Source organism: Perna viridis, chromosome 15 (assembly GCF_037379345.1).
Source record: "Perna viridis isolate PV_CMFRI_1.1 ecotype Kerala chromosome 15, ASM3737934v1, whole genome shotgun sequence".
Taxonomy (NCBI): domain Eukaryota; kingdom Metazoa; phylum Mollusca; class Bivalvia; order Mytilida; family Mytilidae; genus Perna; species Perna viridis.
In genome coordinates, this window is record NC_142459.1 from 10,242,674 (window position 1) to 10,266,525 (window position 23,852).

Here is a 23,852-nt window from a genome sequence, read left to right on the forward strand (position 1 = left end):
CTGCTGTGGTATTCGATAGGAGTAGGAACCTTTGCGCTCCGCCACAGGAGGCTAAATTGCCCGACCTTACCCATCCCCCTTTTTCCAGTGGCAATCAAAATTTGTCGACCCTATTTTCCTTGTGGCCCATCCTCTTTTTTTCATTTCATGTTCATTTTATCATCCATTTCATGTTCATTGTCTGAATATAGCTGAAATATTGCTGCTCGGACGTTAAACCCCAACAACCAAACAAACAAACAACGACAGAAACTATAAATTGCGTGTGCTACTATCAATCACAGGCAGTTTTAACCTGTGACGAAGCGAGAGACATTAAAATAATAGAACCATGAATTCCATACAATTACACACTCTGCTAAAAAACAATGCATGTTTGCAACGTTATAGAGCGAAAATAGATATCACGGCTATAAACGATCTACCGTTTCATATAAAAGGACAATTTCCACAGGTCTTCATTATTAACACCGACCCTTATCCTAATCCAGGAAAACATTGGTTAAGCGTCCTCGTTTTGAACAATCATCGAGCAGAATATTTCGATAGTCTATGGAAATACACCTGATTTCTATGGATACAGTTTGCAAGACTTTATCAAGAGGAATAGTAAAACATGTACAGTACTGAAAAGACAGATTCAACCTGACAAATCGAATCTGTGGATTATACGTTGTATATTTTGTTCTTATGAGACTCTGTTATCATATACGAATACTTAAACTATATGATTCATTTAGTAGGATATTAAAAGAAAACAATCGAATAATTATGTCTTTTTTTCAATGGTATTTTTTTTTGAAAAAAAAAATAAAATAAAAAGTTTTCAGTTAGTCTATGTCTTTCATATAAATCATGTGTTATATGCAGAGTAAATCTAGTTGATAACTGTATGTGGAAGAGAGAACATGGACGAAACCGTCCTTCTTCCATTTCTATCACTTACAACAATCCAAATATGTGGACCAACGCAAAGTGGAAAAACTATGTTGACAAAAAAATTGATAGAAAATGCCTCGCATATGTTCACAGATTCCCCAGAAAAAAATATGTATGTGTATTCAGAATACCAGAAGCTTTTTGATGAAATGCAACATATTCCACATCTTATATTTCACGAAGGACTACCGGACAAACAACAAATAGAGGAGTTTACGGAAAACACGAGTTCGAGCTTGATCATTTTGGGTGACGTTATAAATAAAGTGGTTAACAGTCCAGAAAAACTCAAACTTTTTACTGTCACAAGTCACCATAAAGGGTGCAGTGTAATACTCATATCCCAACATTTATATAGTCCCGGAAGATATGCCAAGACCATTTCCTTGAATTGCGCTAATTTTATTCTGTTTCGTTATCCAAGGGATATGAGACAAATTTCAACGTTTGCCTCACATATTTTACCGGGTATGACAAAGTATTTTTTGGATAGCTTTTCTAAAGCTACGAAACAAAAGTACGGGTACTTGTTGATAGATTTATCACCACACAGAGACGACAACAGATATATGTTGCGAACAAATATTTTTCCCGGCGACTATTGTGTTGTTTATCAACCAATATAAAAATGATTGTCACATTTGACGATTGTCATTTAGATCGCAGCATCATGAGTAGACGCATGCGAATAAATAAAAACTTTATCAAATTTATTTACGAAGCAAAATCAAAGCAAAGGAAGCATATATTATCGCACGTGACCAAAGATCAAATTGATTTAATATCAGAGATTGCCTTGAATATCATTAAGGGAATATTTCCGAATAAAGTCACCTACATTAAAGCTTTGGAACCATATAATTCGTTGCTTGTGCGATTAAGTTCAAAAAAAGAAACTTTTGCAAATAAGAAAAAAAACTCCTTCTTCGTTATCCGCAGATTTTACCACGTATCGTAAAACCTGTATTAGGACATATTTAGAAATCATGGCTAAAGAAATGATACTTCTATCTAAGAGACAATTTGACGATTTGTCGAGACAAGTTGACAAATCGAATCTGGACCAAGTAGAAAACGGCAGAAATGACGGTAAAGGATCGGTCGAAACAAATACCACATTATCCGATGCATCTGACATGAACAGAACTTTTATTGAAAATTGTACACAAACGGGCAAAGGTTTCGTGTTTCATCAACTAGAAAGCGGAGACTCTGTTGGACCACCCGGTATTCCAGCAAGGAAGAAACGCCAGCGCAATAGGACAATTCCAATTGTGTCACGGAAAAAACAAAAAACAAACATTAACTGGTTACAATATTGATTTTTATTACAAAAGAGAATGATTACAAATGGTTACATTCCTGATTGTACTTTCAATAAAGAATGATTAATAAATGTTTAGTTTTTTTTTTTCAGTCACAGTAACCAAAGGGTAAAGTCCGAAGGTCTTGAAGAAGGCGTCTTTTTGTGTTGACCATTTGGAATTCCTTTTCTTCTATTCTGTTGTAGAGTTTTCGCTTTCTACTTAGTCTAGAAATCTTCCGTGTGTTCACTAAAGTAATGGATTCTTTGGTTTTATTGACAACTATGTCTTTCATGGCATCAAAGTTGATTAGCTTAGAGTTCGAGGCACTTTCCAGAGAAAATCCACGGACCTTACAAATCTCCTTCCCCGACAAGGTTTTATACGCATATGATTTTGGTCCACTTGAAATAAAATGCGTGATGTGAGAATCTTCAGGTTGAATTTCATTTGTAAGTTGTCCTAAGTAGTTTCCTGCTGATAGAGTGTTGGTAATCATTTTATTAATATCCACGAACACTATACTATCGGTATCAACATACAACGCATTTTGACCGGTTAATACCAACAACTCGTATAGTTTAAGTCTTGCCCAGCAGGTGGTAAACGATGCAATGAAAATGTTTGTCTTAAAATCTGCAGGAAGAAATTGTGAATCAGCTAAGTATTCCAGTTGTAATATATCGTCACTAACGATATAAAAGTCTCTCACATCTTTCCTCCGACCAGTTAAATGTTTGAAAAACTTCATGTTCGTAAATAAACATGGACTGCTTCATGTTCAATCTTTGGCCGAATTTTCCCCAGAAAGAGTTGAGACATATTTTGGCAAGAGAACGTAAAGCCAGAATTTTTCTTGATCTCATCATAGTCTAAGTGGATGCCTTCCATCTTAGCATAATTTGCAATGTACTCCATTTTGTCATCAACCGTTACACATTCGTTAGGAAAACCTGAAGCTTGCTGTTTAAGTTTGCGAAAGAGATTAACGTAATCCGCAAAAAGTTCTCCCTTTCCTGTTGTCTTGTCGTACATGGTAGTTTCTTTAAAATGATAAACCTCGTATATTTTAATGATCGAATATCCTTGTGATAACGCCATGTCTATCTCTGGAGTACACCATGTACCAATCAACATTCTATCACGATCCGGACAGATACACCTTTTTGTGTTTTCATTTTCTGCACATTTTCTACATAAGGCAAACTTTAATTTTCCATTTGACAAAAAAGGTAAAACTGGGTGGTACAAACGTCGCGGAGGTAAAATCTTGATTTAGCGATTCCAAAATAAGATGACATATCTTGGAAATCGGATGTGATAATCGTTGGATGGCCGATTGGATACTTACATTATTTGTTGACATAGGTATACAAACTTGTATAATCATAATATTCGATTGTTTCACCGGGTTCTGTGACTTCATGATATAATTTTATAGCATTTGTCCGTCCTCCGAAAAAACTATCCCTAGGATGCAATCGTTCCGTTAAATCTAAACCTGTGACAAACTGGTACATTTCGTTGTTTGACCTCATCTGATTTCTAAATTCATGCTCCCAGATACAGACATATCGGTATCCCATCGCTTTCAATTCTTTTTCCTTTTTCTTTGTTGTATAGTATAGTTCACTCATAGAATGTTTAGTTACAGGATGTTTCGTCTTGGTTCTATCGGTAGGAAAGCATTCCGGACATCCGTGATATACACACCCTAAAACAAAAACATCAATAATTAAATATATAAGACTGACACTTAAAAAAAAATGTAATAATGATACAATCCACAGAACTGGACTTTTTCTTTTACCCGTCCCCCTTTTCCTTATAAAAAAACCATATACGTTTATAAGCTTTATAAGCTTATAATAAGTTTTATAAGCTTATAAGCTTATAAACTTATAAAGCTTATATGCTTATAAGCTTATAAACTTATAAAGCTTATATGCCGCCGCCGCCGCCGCTACTTGATTTTTTTTAAATTCTAAAGTAAGACTTGACATTTGATAAGTATCCTACCTAAGAACTCGTACGCCGTTTTTGTGTCCTTGTGGTATCCGTCTAGTCGGTAAGGTCCTTCTCTGTATTCTTGCCCGTTCAAGGCATGGACGATATCTATCTGTTGTCCTTTAATTCTACTCTGTTCCATGATCCATTCAAGCCATTATATCGATGACTTGCTGAAGGAATCAGTCACGTAACCTTCCGATGGTACGACGGCAATGTCCGATCGATCGAATATCGTTTGACCGATGTGATAGTCGTCTTCCACAGATTTGAAATCCATTCGTCTCCCGATGGTAACTGTAAATGTAGTTGTCCGTTGATGTATTTCGAAGGACAAGTGAACGATCTATCGTTTCGACTATCCTTGAGAACAGTTTTGTATACTTCCTTTAGGTACAGATTCCTGAAAACGCTCTGACAGACGGAAGCAATAGTGACGTAATCGAACGGATCTATATCTCTCGCACTACCCGTATCTCCACTCGAACTCTCTCTTGACGTCACTTGTAGCATGAGACGTCGAAATTTCATTGCACCGTGGCGCAATATTCGAACGTCCTCTGCCGTATACTTAGTTCTTCTTGAAAATCGAATCGATCGTTCTTCTTCGTTTCGTACCATTCCATGAAGGTTTTGAGGTTTTTCTCCGACATTGTGTCCGTAATAACATGGAGCAGGCCAATCAACATCTCTGCATTCAAATCGCGACGGATTTGAAAACAAATGAGGGAAATATCCTTTTTGAAGTTCTTTGATTTCTAAACACTCCGGAATTTTCGAAAGCTTCATTTGTAGAAAATTTAATCTATGAACGTCAAGTCCAAACCGTGTGCAATGTGCATGCACATAATTTCCGAACCGTTGTAGAGTATCTTGTTTGGTTTGACTCCATGATGATCGATCAAAGCATTCAGAATGGGGTAGTTATCGAACTCTTTGGCATTGTGTGCCATGAAAACCGTATTTTTGTAATACGGTGTCATGATGTGAGAACAGAACTGAGACGGTACATCGGTACCGCTAAAAATTCTCTGTCTGAATCCACACGTTAGTGGACATGGCATCACTGGTTCTTTCTCCTTGAATATCCTACATTTTTAATAACGACTGCCACATGTTGAACATCGTGATTGAGGAGTGACTTCGTCATCTTCCTCGTTAGCACCGCATTTTTCACAAGTCGATTGTAGGACTGCATAAAATACTTTGTGTTCGTATAAACCACACGTAGTCTCGCTGCAGTTTCTACATATCCGACACTTAGTACATCTGAGGCCGACGGTACATTTATCTTTACAAGGATTATTTGGTGTATATCCTTGTTGACATTCAAATGCGTAGTCCGTCTGCTGGTACGTCTCGAAATCGAAGAAGAAAAACTTGCGCGGAATGGTACGTGGTTTAGTGTCAGGCACGCGCTGATAACAGAAGTGTTGGTTTGTTTGAAATTGGTGACAAATTTGGCATCTCCATTCTCTACAGATGTGCAGTTCCGGTTTTCTTTTCGATCTGTCAAGGACTTTCCGGCACTTCTTACATTGATACCATTTTTCACACATAGATTTGCTGATCTCCCTTCCTTTCTTGTCGGTTTTCTCCACATGTCTGTCGTAACAAGCTTGACTGCGACACTCTCGATAACAAAAAAGACAAGACATTGAATCTGTCCCAACGACACACTTGTTGCTTGCACATATGTCACATGAGGTCTCGCATGAATGTCGGCCTTTATTTTTGTACGCAATCAGACATTTTTCACAAAAATAACCATAATCAAATACTCCGCTTATTTTGGCTATCCCGTCAAAGTGTTCTTCACCGTTTTCTAATACACTCAAATAAATATAAGTTTCTACGTCCTTCCACATTTGAAACGCGGCAGAATTTATTGCATAATATCGCAGACAATACTTGTATATTAACCTCTAATAAATCCTCAAACGGTTTTATATCGGCAATACTTAGAGTTCTATTTGTCGGGACGCCAGCTGCCTCACATAGTGTTTCTGCCATTTTCTTTCGAAGTCGATTGTTCGTGGTTTTTTTCATATTCCGTAAGTAACTGGAAGTCATAGCTTTATGTTTGATCACTTTCATTGAAGTATTCTTTTCTGGAGGATCATTTTTGGTCATGACATTCCAACGATCTAATGTGACAACTTGACAAAATTTGATAAACGTCCTACCTATGGCCGTGGGTAGACACAAGTGATCTTCACTGTTTTCCACTCTCAGAAAGGAACGTTTCCTGACGATTGAACTATCGTTTCCAGTCAATCTGGTGACGTGCACTGTTTTTCCATTCCCCTTAGGTACACTAATGTTACCAACAACTACTGTCATTTGATCATCTATGGGTAAATTTTCGTTACTGTTGAGATATCCTTCGATCGACTGCATGACTCTCTCCGCATTGATGTTTGACCATTTGTCCAGTGGGGCTGCAACCATTGAATGGTAAAACTCTGGATGATTAATGATAATTCGTCCCAAATCTCCGCCTTCCTCTTTAACTTCTTCGATGACGTCTTTAAACATTGTGTTGATTTCTTTCATTAGGTCTTTGATTTTATGATTTTTCCATCCTTGACGAAACTTTAGTTTGTAAGTGGTTTCTTTTGCTTTATTTTTGGCAAACGTTTTTTGATTAGTCTGTTGCAATGTGTAAGATAAGATGTCGTCTGCTCCCTTTCCATGTTGTATATATTTCAATCGGTTACCACTATCGTTAGATCTCACGTACGGGATGAAATTCCCTTTTACGTCTTCCGGCTCTTTTTTAACTGTATTATCGGCAAAGGTAATCGATCGTGTCTCAATTTTGGATAACCGCAAATCTAATGGTGATGATGTGTTGACTTCTGAATTTAAATGTAAATGATGATCATTTGTTGACTGTGCATATTGGTCAGTTCTTTGATACAAGACAGTTTCCCGTCGTCGTGAAATTCGTAGATCTAATGGATTGTCGTGTTTACGTCTGATGTTTCGTGAAATGATCGCAAATCTAATGACTGGTGGATTTTTCAGATGTTTCGCAAAGTCTATGTGTGTGTTCCTTTAGCTCTGTAGAAGAATCGAATGATAGATTGCATTTGTGGCAAGTAAGAAGTTTATTTCTTCACTGCAATACAACATCATGATGAAGAATTCTATTGTCTATTGCCCATTCCGTTAACACGTCTGGATCTGTTATTGTGTTGATGATGTTGTTAACACTAAATTGGTTCAGTCTCTCGCGTACCACAGGATGGTCGGACATGCCGTTTTCCTCTGCCCATTTAATAACCTTATCGACGGAGTCTATGCCGTTCAATATGTCTTTAAGAGAAGGATATTTCTTGTACATTTTTGTTTTGTTGAATAATGGAAAATTGTTATTACACTTCTTTTATCACAAAAAATAAAATGGCTCCCTCTGATGGTAGTAACGTCATTACCCTATCAAATATTCAACTTTTGAATTTTCAATCGCTTACGCAATTGCTGTTGAAATGAAAACCCTCTTATTGGTTGGTGTTTGATATTATCAAACCACCTTCCATTGTCATCTACTTACGTAATGAAGCTCTTATTGGTCGTTATTTTATACTATTAATTCTTCTATTGTCTAGCTACCTACGCAATTTCTTTAAAGATGAACCTCTTATTGATCGTTATTCTTTTCTATTAAATCTTCTATTATCTGGCTACCTACGCTATTTCTTTCAGAATGAACCTCTTATTGTTCGGTATTAAAACCTCTTTTGTCTAACCACCTACGCAAGGTGTATTTCAAATTTTAATATCTTATTGGTCAGTGTTTGATACTTAAAAATCCCTTTTTATCTTCTACCTACGCATATTGTTAAAATTGACAACACATCATAAATATATATATATATATATATATATATATATATTATTCTCAGTTTTCAAAATTTACCATCCTATATAAATAATAGGTTTTCTGTATTCATATGCAGATTTTGAAATATTTGGAATATTTGAAATAACCTGGTAATCTTTCGATTGGTTGTGTAATTACAAAGTCTGTACAGAAATGGACCCTATAAACATTCTATGTGTATGGACAATAATGGAAATAACGATTTTTTTTTTATTTACAAACTACATATTTTTAGCAGCCATATTTTTTTTTCGAGTATTACATACCAGGAATTAAAGATGGGATTAAAACAATTTCTTAACAGGACATGGAAAACGTATAAATGCAATACTGATTTTTGCTGTGACAACGTTGAAGAGTGGAGAGGGTTTAGAGACATTTCGTATGTTCGATACGAAAACATATGTAACATAATCTTAAAACAAACGCAAAAAGTTACCCCGGACTTATGAAAACCGTAAAAATATATTTTTAAGTAAAACAATAAAATGCTTTGACGCAGTTATTAACTTATTTTATGTAGATGGACAAAAAATATGTAACAAGGTAAAAATAAAATATGTTCGTGAATTCTGAATAAATGCACATCTCCTTTTAATAAACTTATATTGTACAACACTAGGATTACACGCGTACATTGTGAATGTATTACGGACATTCCAATAATTTAGATAGTACTCAAACTACCGATATTTTGCGATAGCATTTTTACGTTTCATGTTCATTTGTATTCAGTAGGTTGCCTCGCGCTTTTCTTTAATGGATTCGCGTAAAAGAACAACAGCACGGCTATACACGATAATTCTTTGCCGCTTTCATGGATAGCCTTTACTTACGACGTCATAGGCGTCTTACGGAATAATTGCGATGCGATGCGATATGCGTGTAAACAATATTTGGTTTGATCTTTAAACATCTCCATAATTTTGGCACTAAGTGTTGTCAGTGTTTTGATTTAACATGATTGTCGCACTTAGTGCTGTCAGTGCTTTGATTTAACATGATTGTGGCAGTTAGTGCTGTCAGTGCTTTGATTTAACATGATTACGGCACTTAGTACTGTCAGTACTTTGATTTAACACACTCAATTTTATTAACTCCCCTTTTCTCAGTCACATGATTCCTTTCCCTTTTTTCGCACAGTTTCGACAGGAAATGGAAAAAAATGAAGCTCTTGATAATTGTTTTAGTTGTATGCATATGCAGTGTAACAGGAAAAGTAACATTTATTGTAGAGAAATGCCAATACGGGAAAGGGTCGTCGATTATCGGGAATTGCTTGTGTGAATATGGAAATGAAATTTTCACACTGGACAACACCCATGGAGTTGCTCAATTCGAAATGACGGGGAAATGTCTTTGTATTGCAGTGTACACTGAGGCCTACTTTAAACCTACAATGACTACAACAACCAACTGTATTCTGTATGAATGAAAGGATTCCATGCAACGATGGTTATTGTGGTAGGTAGAGTGGGTGGCTCATTTTCGCCAGGGACACATTTTCGTCATCTGTGTTATTTTTTCGCGAAATCCCACGCGATTTTCCCCTATTAGAATAACAAATCTAAGATGTCATAAGAGCAGGCCACAGCAAGCTCCAAAAACAGCGACAGACATTCGTACCTCTTTTTCTGACGATGTCTATGTCGTCATGCTCAGCCATTGTAAGACGTCGCCGCTTTGCGACCACAAATGGTTGCGGACTGCAAAGGTAAGATGCGGTTAAATCGGCGATAATACGGTTGTCGATGAAATTATAAATAATAAACTACGTTATAAATATTCGTCTATCGAAATGGGGATGTGAAAAAAATATTCCTTATATGCATTTGCTAAATCATTGGAAAGTGGCGAAAATGTGTCCCCCATGTCATTAAAAGTATGCAATTTCTTACCAACTTCAAGCTTAATTATGTAATTAAAATAAATCAGAGAAAGTATTATTCTTGATCATGCATGTTTGTCAAGTAGTTAACTTTCAAAAAATATATTTTGAAAACCCGTAAAATCGCCAAGGTCTTCAGCTGTATCTAAAATGTCCGTCTATTGTGGCGAAAATGCTTCCCCCACTCTAGTATGATCAATTTTTGTTGTTGTTTACAAACAGCCCAATCTATTACACATGTTTCATCCACCTGGACGATACATATTCTTTGGAGATGACATATAATTCAATGCCATAATGTTTATTATGGTACCTTATATTTTATTTATTTTATATATTTAAGGAATAAATTCGATTTCTGAACATGTTAGGGATCGACCATTTGATTTTTTCTGTCCTGCCTTTTTATTTTTTTTTTTAAATCGGGGCCTGGATTTTTTTTTTCGAGTTGGCGCACAGCCTGATTTTTTATTTTTCTATAACCTAAAAATTTTCAGCCAAAATCTGCATCCTGCCTTTTTTTTTTAGGCCAAGCACTGTCCTGACTATTTTTTTTCTTGGTTTGGGGCGTCCTGCCTTTTTTTCTTCTTCAAAAATACCCATAGACTATTTGAATTTTACCATAATAACAAAACAACAACAGTCAATCAAATTTGATGTTACAAACGAAATTAAATTATTTAATTTTATGATATATGATGGAACAAATATTACAGACACACAGCAACATATTTTAATTATTTTCTTTTACAGCTTTACATACAACTACCTCTCTGACAACTAGAACTAGTTCGACGACTGATGCAACCACCTCTCTGACAACTAGAACTACCTCACCAACTGATACAACCACCTCTCTGACAACTAGAACTACCTCACCAACTGATACAACCACCTCTCTGACAACTAGAACTACCTCACCAACTGATACAACTACCTCTCTGACAACTAGAACTACCTCTCAGACCACAACATCTGCTATCACAACTGACACTGGTATGTATATGTATATTTGATTGAATGACGTACAATATTTTTGTTTTAAAAAAACCTGGGTTCCATATACACAAACATATGGCTCTATAAGGTCTTCTTAAAAATAATATCTGTTTCCTTGCATTATTAAAATTTGATGAAAATTAACTCTCAGTTCCTAACATACATGTATAACTATGTGTAAATGTTATGTATTTGACTTTTCCTTGTGACATTTAAAAAGAATAAAAAATAACAAAATGATTATGAATTAGATCCTATCATGATTTCTTTCATGTATTTACTATTCTTCTGCTCTTAATGAATTCTGTTATTGCTATAAACTATGATAATTTACTGATATATAGACAAAGTTAATGTAGAAGTCTTTGAGGTTAAAGTTCAAACTTATAATGTTACTGTAATTAATTTTGTTTATATATTTACAGATAGATCTACAACTTCAGAAGTAACAACCATTGGAAGTACTGAAACAGGTATACCCAATAGTATTTTTTTCAATTCCAGTAAATTAATAACTTTTCCATGCTATCTTGGTGGAAGTACCAATAATATCATACATACTAATAAATTATCATTAAATATTTCAAATGTAACATCATTTATAATTACCTCTGTTCCTTACAGTGGTAAAAAGAAATATTATTTCCCGATACTTATTCTTGCTTTATCTATTATTATTATTGGTATTGTTTGCAAACTTATTTATGGTAAAATAAAGAAACATAGAAGACTAAAATATATGTATAAGAGAACTTCACAAGCATTGATTGTAAATAATCCTGTATATCGTCCAACTGCACATGATCCAGGTCCTGTTTTAGATAACCAATATGATGAAACACAACTCTAGGATTTTTTCAGAGAGAAAACCAAAATATGATGGATCTATTTTTTAGGATAATTTGCCTAGGCCAAATAAAAAAGTACCTGTGTTTCCACTAACATGCTTTCAAAAAATAGGGCAGGTAGGTAGGCATAACTTTTTATTTTTCCAAAGTTTTTACTGGTCCATATAGGAGTAACATCCTGACTTTAAAAGTGCTTGTCCAAAAAAGGCAAAAAAGAACTTTAGGGTAGGCACGAAAAATTAGGGTAGGTAGGGTTAGTGGAAACATGTGTAAACACAAGACAATTTAAATTTGAAAAACACTGAATTGCAGATCTTGCCCCGCTTTTTCTTCAACCTACTATGTCATGTGAGTAACCATTGGATGCAGATTCGCATGGGATTTAATGAAATGCATTTTATTTTACAATTTTTGATAAAATAAACTTATAGTTTCAATTTAAAAATCATGGGATTTTTTTTCTCCCATGGGATTATTTTTGTCCCATGGGATTTTTCTTGTCCCATGGGATTATTTTTGTCCCATAGGATTTTTTATTTGTAAATCAATACAGTTAGAAACATAAAAATGGGTACATGTGTATGAAGAGGTATTATGATAAGATACCAGAAAGTACAAATGTGTGTGTAGATTGAATAAAGCTATAGAATTTAAATAATTTTACATCTCTATTATTTATAAGCAAGTAAAAACCAATGCATTCTCACATTTAGTAAGTATATTTATTACTTTATTAAATTTTATAAGGAATATGCATGTTTTTATGTATTTAATTATTCAACTTAAAAAAGAATTGAAGCTAAATTATCTTGATAAGTGTTATTTCTTGAACATGCTTTATAACAAAATATAGTTCATTTTTTTTTTGCATCGCAAAAGTACTGATATTGTTGATAAACTACAAAAAGGTTAGTCTTTCATCGCAATTCATAACCATATCCACATTCAACACAAAAGTATCTGTATTTTTTGGCATTTTATGTCCATTCTTAAACAAAAAGTGTTAAAATGCAAAATCAACTTTATTTAATACACCCCCTTTTGTGTAAAAATTGGGTTGATTTTGTGCAAAATTTTGGCAAAAATGAGCAAATTAATGCCTAAACCTTCTTTCATAATTTCCAAGGATATGAAATAGATGCCCATGCAATTTGACAGGAATTAAATGTCTGAATCAAAGTCTAACTCATTTTGAACCTTATATCATGGGCAAGAACCACAGTTCATATAAACTATTCCAATCTGGCTAACATAGACATAATAAAAACACCTAATATTGTCATGAATGTAAACAGATATAAAATTACTTAAACAGAAAATGAATGCTTGATACACATTACAGCACATCAAATCATAGTGAGGTACAATAATGTATGTTCTAAGTTTTTCCTGAATCGGCAGACATTTATTAATGATTATTTAAAAAAAATAAAACCTTTTTTGCAATGGTGGGGTTTTGAAAAAAAATGAATTGAATTCTTCTGATGAATAAACGTGTAACTACATTCCTATTTCAAAATTTACATGTTTGTTGCTTATGTCTAAATCCCTACAGTTTCCTCCAATTTTACCCTTCTGTGAATGAGGCTGATACATCTAAACTATTTCTTGAATGTCAACACTTTAGCTTCAGTGGGAATAATATTAGCAGTCACAAGTACATGTATGTACAAATATCATATTTAGGTAGCAATGATGATTTCTTTACAACTGTACTCCAGTATCACCAAAAGAAGATTCTCAATTTCTCATTTGATGGTAATAATAGTAAAAGCTCATGTTATATACTGCACACTTTGTAGTGATGATCTGATCATGATAGTGTTGCTCTTAAATATAATGTGAAAATCCTCCTAAAATTTTGCAGGAATTTCTTGCTGTATACCAGTGGCTATTCTGACCATAGAATCCCAACCAATAATGATACCTAAAAAATAGTTAAGAACTAAAAATGTCAAAGGTAGATTTTTAATTTAAAAAAATGCAAACAACGCACAAAAATGTGATGTCAAGGTCAATGGTAATTAACCCTAGAGCATGTAGAAGGCTATACATCTTAAAAATGCTTAACAACATGCCAATTATCAAAAACCTACCTTGAAATATAATAAAGTAACAACCTAATGTAAACATGATTTGTGTTACTGGCTGACTAATTACTATGAGGGTGATTGGTCAGTTTCAGCAGGCAAAAACCACCCCCTCACTTTTCAAAGCCATGCAAAGCATAATCTGTAGGTCTTCAACTCTAAAAGGTTTCTTACAAATATTTATAACTTTTTAATGTATTTTGATTTATATGGAACTCATTCATGTATAAAGACAGAACTTAATGTGCTAAGTTGAAAAACTAACTACAAGTAATATGCTTCTTGTGCTCAATCAACTAACAGAGTGCACAACATTAATAACAATTTGAAGTAAACTGATTACCTAAAAAAAAAAACATCAAAATCATGTACAAGTAATGCTTTACCATGCATATATAGGAATACCTGTAATTACAAGTTATCATATGTTGCTCTCACTACAGGATCCAAAACCCAATCCATCAGGTTGATCAATGTATTAATAGTCATCTGGTATTATCAGGTTGTCCCTACAATATGCAAAGCTAAAAGTACTGCATTGAATCTCTACTGATGCATTTCTTCACATATTTTTTTTTTAAATACCTTGAGTGGTTTTGGAGGAGCTGTGCTAGCAAGGTTTTCACATTAAAAACCAATCAGTTTAATTATCTCCCTTTATGGGTCTAGTGCATATATTATATCTTTACATAAAGCCTAACTTTCCAATTTTAACAATATAAAAAATTAGATGACTTTTTAATCATTCAAACAGTATGCGTGAAAGTTTCTGATAGTCTGTTAAACGAAAAACAAAATCAAACATCTCCACTACTATTTTACGAGTTTAAGTGTGCTTTCTATTAAAATGTGCATCATGAAAGCTTACTGTGTATTCAAAGCAAAACTGTTTCAGCCTATTTACAATGTCATCAAGATTATGTTAAAAAAATGCATACCTGTGGATGAAAAAAAATTGTTTAATTATTTAATAATCACTGAGTATTGCATGCATAAGTACTTACTGCTACAGTAAATGTGTCAAATGATAATCGCCCTTTTTAATTGGTCAATATTCTTCTCTAAGAAATGTGTAAGTTTCTCTCTTTTAAATACAAGTCTTCACTTAAAGTTCTGAAAAAATAAAAATACAGCTAGACAAATTTAGTTGTACAAGTATTAAAATACCAGCCACATGTGTAAAGATTGAGTTAAATATGGTTCTGTTGAAAAATTTCTGTTGGTATTGAACCCTCCCCCTCCAAAAAAAAACACAAAAAAAACAAAAAAACAAATGCCAATCAACATATTTCAATCTTTGCGCACAGCATATCTTATTTTAAGTTCTATTTAGGAACTTTTAAGAACTAACATGTATTAGGAACACATACTAAGCAACAAATCCAGTTAAAACTTTTTGCAGGATTGTCAGGTAGTGCCTGTTTTGTACTATAAGTAAACAAATTATAAGTCTATTCTACTGACTGAAAACTTGTGACTTGTTCTTGTAATTAATGTTCAAATGAGGTTGAATTGATTACAAATACTTTAATTCTTCTTTGACAGATAAGTAGCTATATGCTGGGCAGATCCAGAAATTTGTAAAAAGGACTGGGTGTTCATTTTTTCACTAAATAAGTATAGCTGAAAAAAAACTCCCCATTACTTAACAAGACATATTTTTAAGTAGAAATATTGATTTTGCTTGCTGGTTAAATATAAATATATTGCACTTGCGAAGCAAAAATTTTCATCCGGGTCGCCCTTCTGTTTCAGGAGCAGAGTAGTCAGAGCAAATCATGCAGATTTTCTGGAGCAGTACAACTCCTACCTTACTGTAGTCGGAACTTGACGTATGCATTCATTGCTGTATTGAATTCGTTAGTTTCTGAACGACTGCAGCATCAACACTTATCTCGCTGCTAGGATAAGGTCATAGCGGGGAATGAACCGTATACAAAAGCGTCTTGTGTCATGCGTGATTTCGGCATCCCGTTTCGCCACTGACTGACAATACATATCTGAGGTTTCCTCTGTAATTCTCCTTTCGTATAACAGTTGTTATATCGATGCAGGAACGCACAAGATGAGCTTTCCAGTAACGTAGTAAATAGTTGTACAAAAAGTTATTTCATAGCTAGCGAAGGAGTTAAATTTAGGTAAATGCTATGTATAATATAAATCCTTGGGCTAACGAATGAAACTGTACTTTCTCGGGACTTTGTCTTGATTAAACATAGTACGTGTACATTTTAATACCCAGATCTAACGTAAGATGCTGGCATTTCCGTTCGTCCATAGGATGGTGCCATATCAGAAAATAACTTCCATGCAAGCGAACCTCTTTCACGGGCTGCAGTAATTCGGTTTTGTAATGTAAATTAAAGCATGGACTGTAAATTCATTGGTGACAGTTACACGCATAGACCTGTAATTAATTATAACTCCCTGTTACATGTACGGTTTTAATTCGCTAGTAAAATTATAAAAACCTTATATAAATTAAAAGAAAAAAAAAACTCATTCACTAGTAAGCAGATCCTTTCAGTAAATATAATTATATACAAGGACTTTTATAATAGCCTATCAAAATCCTTTGGTTGTTATATTAAAAAAAGAAGTATTAAAAATGATATAATTGGATTAATGTGGATAATTTCATGCAAAATTTTGGTGAAAATAAGGAAATATTATACTATGACACACCCCTTTTTTCTAGACCCCCACCCCTTTTAGAACCCACTTTCAAAATCTCGGTTAAGTTTACGTACGACACTACACAGGCCAGGTGACGAATAGAATCGCCCTGAGGTAATTTAAAAAAAATTAATTGTTTTATGGCTCAGACAGAACAGGTGACTCAACAGGTGACAGGATTTACCTGTCCAATATTGCAGTTGAAGATGTTCGTTCCCTTACAGTTCTGATCATCCGTGTGTATATAGTGTACAAAAGTGCGTTCCTGTTATATACAAGAAGCTTTCACAGATGAGATGATGACAAAGGTATACTAGTATATTCCAACATTACAGTAAAAATCCTTAATTGTATAATTTCAAAATCGCCTACATACATGTAGGGAAACTGAAGCTCTAAAGTCTGTCATACCTCTGGTTATAGCTACAATTTATATGATATGCATTAAACTGTATTGTACATACGTGTAATAAGATTCACCCATTCTACTTTTCGAAACACTATACGGTGGAATCTATATGTACAATCTATACCGGGTGTACACTGAACATTCTATTTTGTACAGTTCACATTGGTTACCAAGTGTCTACACGTTGAAGTTCAATGAAAGTGTACATTGCTCGTTGTTCGATTCAACGTTTGCGCCAATTGGATAAAAAACTAGTTTAATTGTCCCAACATATTTCCCCGTGGTTGAATTGCGCTTAAAAAGACTGGCACTAATTGTATCAGTCTACCTGTAAAAGGCAGTGATATCAAATATTTCATAAAAATATGAAAATAAAATAGAAGTTAGGAATATATATATCCAAAAAATGCCAAAAAGATGTAATCTACACTTAAATAGATCTACCTTGTATTGGATCTAGTATTGAAAAATCTTTTAAATGGACATTAACTCCGCCCGGATAACTTGCCGGTCCCAAGTCTGGATGTCCCTATCATATGTAAAATCAATTTCAATTCTTCCCATGCGCGGTTGAGCCACGGTGCTTCACACGTCATACAATAAGGACACAACCAATGTCATGCCAAAAACTGTTTTAAAATATAGGAGAGTTCTTCGTGATGTCATCACTTACCTGTGATTTGGATTTGGTTGCGAAAAATCCCTTGATTGGCATGGGGCATCAACTTTATATCATCATAACGTTTTCGTTTTTTAAGGTAATTGAAAAATTCTTTTGGTTCTCTACACTGCCAATAATACTCTTTTTATCCACGGAATTTTAAAATAAATATTCAGTAATTAGACTATGTGAGCATAAAAAATTTAAAATAATTTTAATGATAGAGGTTTACATATAAATATCATTTCAAATTTATTTTTTAAGTAAAAGAGTAAAAAATTTACACACAAAATATGAATTATTTTATCTAAATGAAACATTTTACAGAACCAAAATTGGATATAGAATAACAAAGTTATAAAGTTTTGAAAATTGGGATTCTAATCATGAATTTGCTAATTGTTTATTTCGTTGTTTATTTGCCAACCAATTTGACACTTAATGATATGAAAATTAGTGAATATGACATCACTAATGAGATTGGCGAACTCTCCTATAGTGGTCCAATTTCTATTTAAAGACTCCATGAGCGAATCAATGAAATACAAAAAAAATGTCATCCTTAAAGATCTGACAAGAATATCATGATATCCCTTACGAATAGGCCTATTCAACGGTTTAGTGTACTTATTGGGCGAGTATCGAGCTTTCCGTGCTATGTGTAGAATATTACCGTAAAACAAAGGATGAGAAACAAACATAAATATTTTTCCATAACAAATGAATGGTTATGAACAAAGTTATCGAAGTGATGAACTCTATATAAGAGTCAAAATGAAAAGTCTGCATAAAATTTAAATGGTATTATCAAAGTACAACCGGGAAGTTTGCAACCATTGCAATGGTCATCGTCACTCGGTACATTTCCTTTGGACATTGATAATTAAACCAGGTTTTATGGCGGCTGTCCTTGGTCCCCTTATAAATTGATTTTTTAATGTGACATTTGTGCATAAGAAATAATCAATCAAATAGTTGCTTCACATATTTTCGATAAAAGTGAATAGAATATATCATTTTTCATAATATTCTTGGGTAAATTTAGGGTCCTATGTCAGCTCCTAATTTGTAAATATCTTGATCTGCCACACGAAACACGTACGAAACCATATTACGGGATGTATTTATTACCTAGATTATAAGTGCCCCCAGCTAAACCGACCATTTCCTGTATATTGTACTTAATTAACAGTAAAACGGAATATCGAGCTGTTAATACCTGTAGTAATTTTCTCGTAATAAACGAAAATTTGAGTTTTACGTATACATTTTGACTGCAGATTTTGATTTTTTAAATTCATTGTAAAGATCAATTCAAATCAATATCTGTATAAGTTAATAAATGCTCACCAGTACAATGTTACAACAAACAATAGTGCATATCCCAGTATTCTAACACCTGAACAGAAGTTAATATACGTTACAAATGCAAATACACAATCATAATTAAAGTAATTAAGTTAAGACTGTAAATACATGGACAAGGAACCTACATAAATTACGCATCACCTTGAAATTTCCAGTGATTTTGAAATATATGCATGTACTATATTTTGAAAGAGGAGGGGCTTCTAAAATAATAAGGCTAGACATACTGGCGTCACAACTCGATACAAAATGAAATTCATCCTCGACACTTTTCGTTGAGCACAAAGCACACTATCTATTTGACATCTCTATACCATAGTAACCCCCAGTTTCAACAAACAAGGAATGTGATGATTATCTTAGTTTACATCTAGTAAGGCATTTTTTGTAATAAGTCCGTTTTGTTAAATATTTTTGCAGACTTGGTACAAATTCAACAAAAAATTTGTACAAATAACACTTAGGAGAACCCTGAAAGGTTCCGTTTAGATCAAATGTTAAGTACCAGTCAACATAAAATTCAGACACTGCTATTGGAAAAGTGATTCATGTTGGATAAAAAGTAATTCACGGTGAAGAAAACCTACCAAACAAACGATGCTTCTGTGCAAATTTCATTTACAATCTACATTTTTGTACATACTTTTTCTCTATTTAGCGCAACAAACAAATAAAAAACTAAGATTATATGATCAGTAACTGTTTCTAAACAAGAAATAAAACTAAATTGGGTTGGTTTTTGACGTGCTGTCTGATTTTTAGAAAGCCTGATAAAAAAAAGTACTTACGATTAAAATACTAGGAGTGTGAAATGTGATGCACGATAGAACGTTTCCATGTGTTGTTACCTTTTGGTCCGTGGTCAAATCATAACTTGTCACATTACACCGTAATTCGTTTCTTTCTTCTGTATTTCCATTATTTAGCCCCGTGCAGGCCCGGGTGTTAAAAGAATAGGCCTGCAGCAGCGCTAAGCTTGTCGTATAAGGCGACTAAATAGTGCACAGAAACCTAGCCGGGGGCTAGGCGATCTGGGATGTGTGCCCCAGGTGGTGGAATGGGGTACCCCTGGCGTGTTACATGCTGGGGTTGTTAGGCACGTTAAAGAACCCTGCTGTGGTATTCGATAGGAGTAGGAACCTTTGCGCTCCGCCACAGGAGGCTAAATTTCCCGACCTTACCCATCCCCCCTTTTTTCCAGTGGCAATCAAAATTTGTCGACCCTATTATCCTTGTGACCCATCCTTTTTTTTCATTTCATGTTCATTTTATCATCCATTTCATGTTCATTGTCTGAATATAGCTGAAATATTGCTGCTCGGACGTTAAACCCCAACAAACAAACAATTTCCAAACTCATTGAGAAACTATTCGCATGAGAATAAGCACGCGAGAATAAGGATTTTCACTGCTTTCAAAATCTTAGATGCAATTAATATTTTAAACTCGTTCTTTCCAAAATAGAAACAGGTTAGTATCATTCATTCCCGAGTATTCGATATTGTCGCCTTTACTAAAGGTAAATAAACGCAGTCATAACCATTTTACTGCTACAAGTGGGGCTGCATGTACTGGACAACAACAGCACGTCTCACTTCCAGATGATGTTAACTAAAACCATGTAAACATGATGGCTTTTTAAAGGGTATGGTCTGGATTAGACCCCCCCTTTTTTTGTTGGAATTTTTTTTCAATATTTTGCCATTTTTTGGGCAAATGTGGCAGAGTCAAACTTTATAGTTTGCATATTTTAAGCAATGATTTTTATTTATGTACTGCAATGGTAATTCCTCTACAATTGATGGAATAAATATCGAGTGAAAAATGTGACTAAAACAGTATAAGCAATGACCATTTTTGAATGCTGGAATAGTACATTTTGTTTATGTTCCATAAGTTTATCTGTGCACGCAGTAAGACAAACTAGATAGAGGTAGGTACTGTCTCACATAAGGTACAGTACAAATGTTTTTGTTTGTTAAAATGTAGATATGGATAGTTATGGGTACAAATGTAACATGTTTATGTTGTTAATCTTCTGTTTTAACAATGCAGAAAGGCTTTAAATTTGAAATTAACAATATAGATATGACCATTTGAAACCATAATAGATTTAGTGCTTTTAGACCCAAATGTAGTACAGAGTTTTTATTTTAGCATTTTAAATATAAAAATACTAGTTTAGTTTTTCAACCTGTCCATCACACACTGAAAATTGGATGCAAGTTTTCATTAGTGGGAATTGGGATGTAAGATTTCATGTGTTTGAAGAGAAATTGTGTTACGATTTTGAAATTGTATATATATGGCATATAAGTTGTACTGATTTCATTTTTTCTTCTCATGGACTTTCATCAGTGGACTTAGTACTGTCATATTTTAAAAAATTGGAAATTTTTTTGGCACCACTTTTTGCTCTTATTTCTGAACATTGATTAAAATAATTGGTGACAGAATTTTGGAAGCCAGTGCAGCCCCTGTTTCAGTTACATGTTTATAACTCCATTTTACTGTCTATAAACAGAATCTGAAAGTTATCTAATTTTGAAATAATGCATAATAAGTATAAATTTGATTTGAAGGTGCTCTATGTTGCTCAAGAGAGATTAGAGGATGCATGAAAGGATTCTTAGTAATGACTCGTAAAAGGTGAGTGACATATAAAGAACTTGCAAAATTAAATATTAAACCAACTATGTCAGAGGCAAGATAAACAAGCTCTAGCTAGATGTTAAGTTCTGGTAAAAATCACTATTACTTGCTATCAGGAGATATATCTTTTTATATACAGATGCTTTTGTTATATGATTAAGCCAAAAAAAATATCTTTATTGTGTGAATATTCAATTGCAAATAGAGTTTGTCAAGTCCTATTCTAAAATTATAGTTGAACTGGACCATTATTTTTTAAGCTCCTATCTTTGCACCACTAACATACATTGTGTTTCAAAGGTAATCAAGGGAACCAATGTAATAGCGGCAATCAAAGGAATGTAATTCAGAGACAAAGACCAGACATGGAAAACAGACATACACAACAAAGAACATAAAGTAACTAAAATCATACACACAAAGTAACAAAAGCAAATGAGCAACTCAGACTACACTAAACTTGTTACATTTTTTGAAAGTGCAACGACAGCTATCTCCACAATCTCTTAATTAATTTTGATTAAACTTACCCCCAGCATGTTGGACTTAACATTGAATGTTGCTTATGTGCATTACAAGATAACTGCTTTAAGGATGCTTGCAAAAAATGCCCCGTGCAGGTCCGGGTGTCAAAAGAATAGGCCTGCAGCAGCGCTAAGCTTGTCGTAAAAGGCGACTAAATAGTGCTCAGAAACCTAGCCGGGGGCTAGGCGCTCTGCCCACAGAGCAACTGGGATGTGTGCCCCAGGTGGTGGAATGGGGTACCCCTGGCATGTTACATGCTGGGGTTGTCAGGCTATAATACGGAAAACCTGACCGCAAACCATAGTGGTGCACCGTGTTGGGAAAGATGCCACGTTCCTCGCACGTTAAAGAACCCTGCTGTGGTATTCGATAGGAGTAGGAACCTTTGCGCTCCGCCACAGGAGGCTAAATTGCCCGACCTTACCCATCCCCCTTTTTCCAGTGGCAATCAAAATTTGTCGACCCTATTATCCTTGTGACCCATCCTTTCTTTTTTCATTTCATGTTCATTTTATCATCCAATTCATGTTCATTGTCTGAATATAGCTGAAATATTGCTGCTCGGACGTTAAACCCCAACAAACAATGCAATGAAAATTAATTCAACTAAATTGAAACGTACCATATGTATTATCATGCAGAATTGTTTTTCACCATTTCAGGGACCAGCAACCTGCTTGCCTCTATGGTGAATGAGTAATTCAGTATATGGAAACTTGATAGCTTATCATATCAGGTATACACTGTTCTCCAGAATTTTTGTACTCCTGCTTTTTGAGACTGGACATATTATGGCATACTGGTGTCCGTCCATCTGTTCTTCATACTTTGCACAATAAATCAAAAGTGCTGCCACGAACTTATATAGAAAGCACTTTATCTGTGTGTCTGTTTGTCTGTTCATGTTATCTTTCAGATGTCTGATTGCAAGTAATTTTAGCTGTTGATATTAGAAATGAACATATATTAAGTAAGAAAAAATAAGATCACTTTGATTACAAATAAAATGGTATTGTAAAATATTTTATATATTTTGTTTGCATAAAGATTTTTACTTGTTTTATTCTACAGAGACGAGAAATGAAGCATGTTTCATGGGTTGAAGCTGACCAAGGAGAAAGAGAAGTGCCAAAAAGCTGATTATGGACCTGAATTTAGACTTCCATTAGAAATTTTATAATTTATTTAAATACTAAGATAAAAGTACTGCTCATACAGCATTCTAAGTTTATATTCTTAAACAGCATATTTATAGTCGGAGTGTCTTTGAATATTTTTTTCTATTTCGTTGTTTTACATTTGTGGTTGATAAGTGAATTTTCAAAGTGATTTCATTTCAAGGTATAAAAGATTAAAACTTCAAAAACATCCCAAAACAATACAAAAAACCTCTTTCTTTTAGTCATTCAGCTTTTTTATTCATACTGCACAGCAGAAAATGCACTAAGTGAATATGTAAGGCATACACTCTCTATGACTATCATTGTATTTTAACACAAGATATTCCATGGGAGAAAAAAAGTCCCATGGGATTCTATGAAAATCCCATGAATTTTAAATTGGAACTCCAAATTTATTTTAGTAAATATTGTAAAAC

General features: G+C 34.1%; 2 protein-coding genes and 1 long non-coding RNA gene across 14 annotated transcripts in view; 1 reads left to right on the plus strand and 2 right to left on the minus strand.

Moving 5' to 3' along the window:
- The window catches only part of LOC148596872 (uncharacterized), a 416,353-nt gene that overhangs the window by 390,850 nt on the left and 1,651 nt on the right, over positions 1–23,852 (plus strand). For 2 of the 11 annotated variants that reach the window (XM_088562714.1, XM_088562713.1), the window contains exons 2-4: positions 9,375–9,603; positions 10,781–11,023; positions 11,452–11,876. In XM_088562714.1, the coding sequence (XP_088418840.1) occupies positions 9,567–9,603; positions 10,781–11,023; positions 11,452–11,876 (705 nt within the window). In that variant the 5' untranslated portion in view covers positions 9,375–9,566. Of the gene's footprint in view, positions 1–8,257; positions 9,604–9,698; positions 9,854–10,780; positions 11,024–11,451; positions 12,399–15,719; positions 16,103–16,789; positions 16,949–21,660; positions 21,728–22,917; positions 22,992–23,326; positions 23,474–23,852 lie in introns of those variants that run through there. The other 9 variants (XR_015918806.1, XM_088562717.1, XR_015918807.1 and 6 more) reach the window with 8 other exon arrangements.
- LOC148596882 (uncharacterized) lies at positions 1,903–8,099 on the minus strand. 2 transcript variants are annotated; one of them, XM_088563990.1, is made up of 2 exons: positions 4,263–8,099; positions 1,903–3,957 (listed from the first exon to the last, which is right to left on the minus strand). In XM_088563990.1, exons 1-2 carry the CDS (start codon positions 4,390–4,392, stop codon positions 3,596–3,598), a joined length of 492 nt encoding a protein of 163 aa, XP_088420116.1. In that variant the 5' UTR covers positions 4,393–8,099; the 3' UTR covers positions 1,903–3,595. Both variants share the same exon structure in this region; 1 of them encodes a protein (XP_088420116.1).
- On the minus strand, positions 10,675–15,867 carry LOC148596883 (uncharacterized). Its single transcript, XR_015918812.1, has 4 exons — positions 15,780–15,867; positions 14,969–15,077; positions 14,370–14,473; positions 10,675–13,801 (listed from the first exon to the last, which is right to left on the minus strand). It is a non-coding gene; the product is annotated as an uncharacterized LOC148596883 (long non-coding RNA).

What these genes read in the sequence shown, in the direction of transcription:
- LOC148596882 (XM_088563990.1), bottom strand. Translation starts at nt 4,392, where the DNA reads ATGGAACAGAGTAGAATTAAAGGACAACAGATAGATATCGTCCATGCC. An exon ending in AACGGCGTACGAGTTCTTAG is followed by an intron (nt 3,958 to 4,262) that starts GTAGGATACTTA and finishes TTTTTGTTTTAG; the next exon opens with GGTGTGTATATCACGGATGT.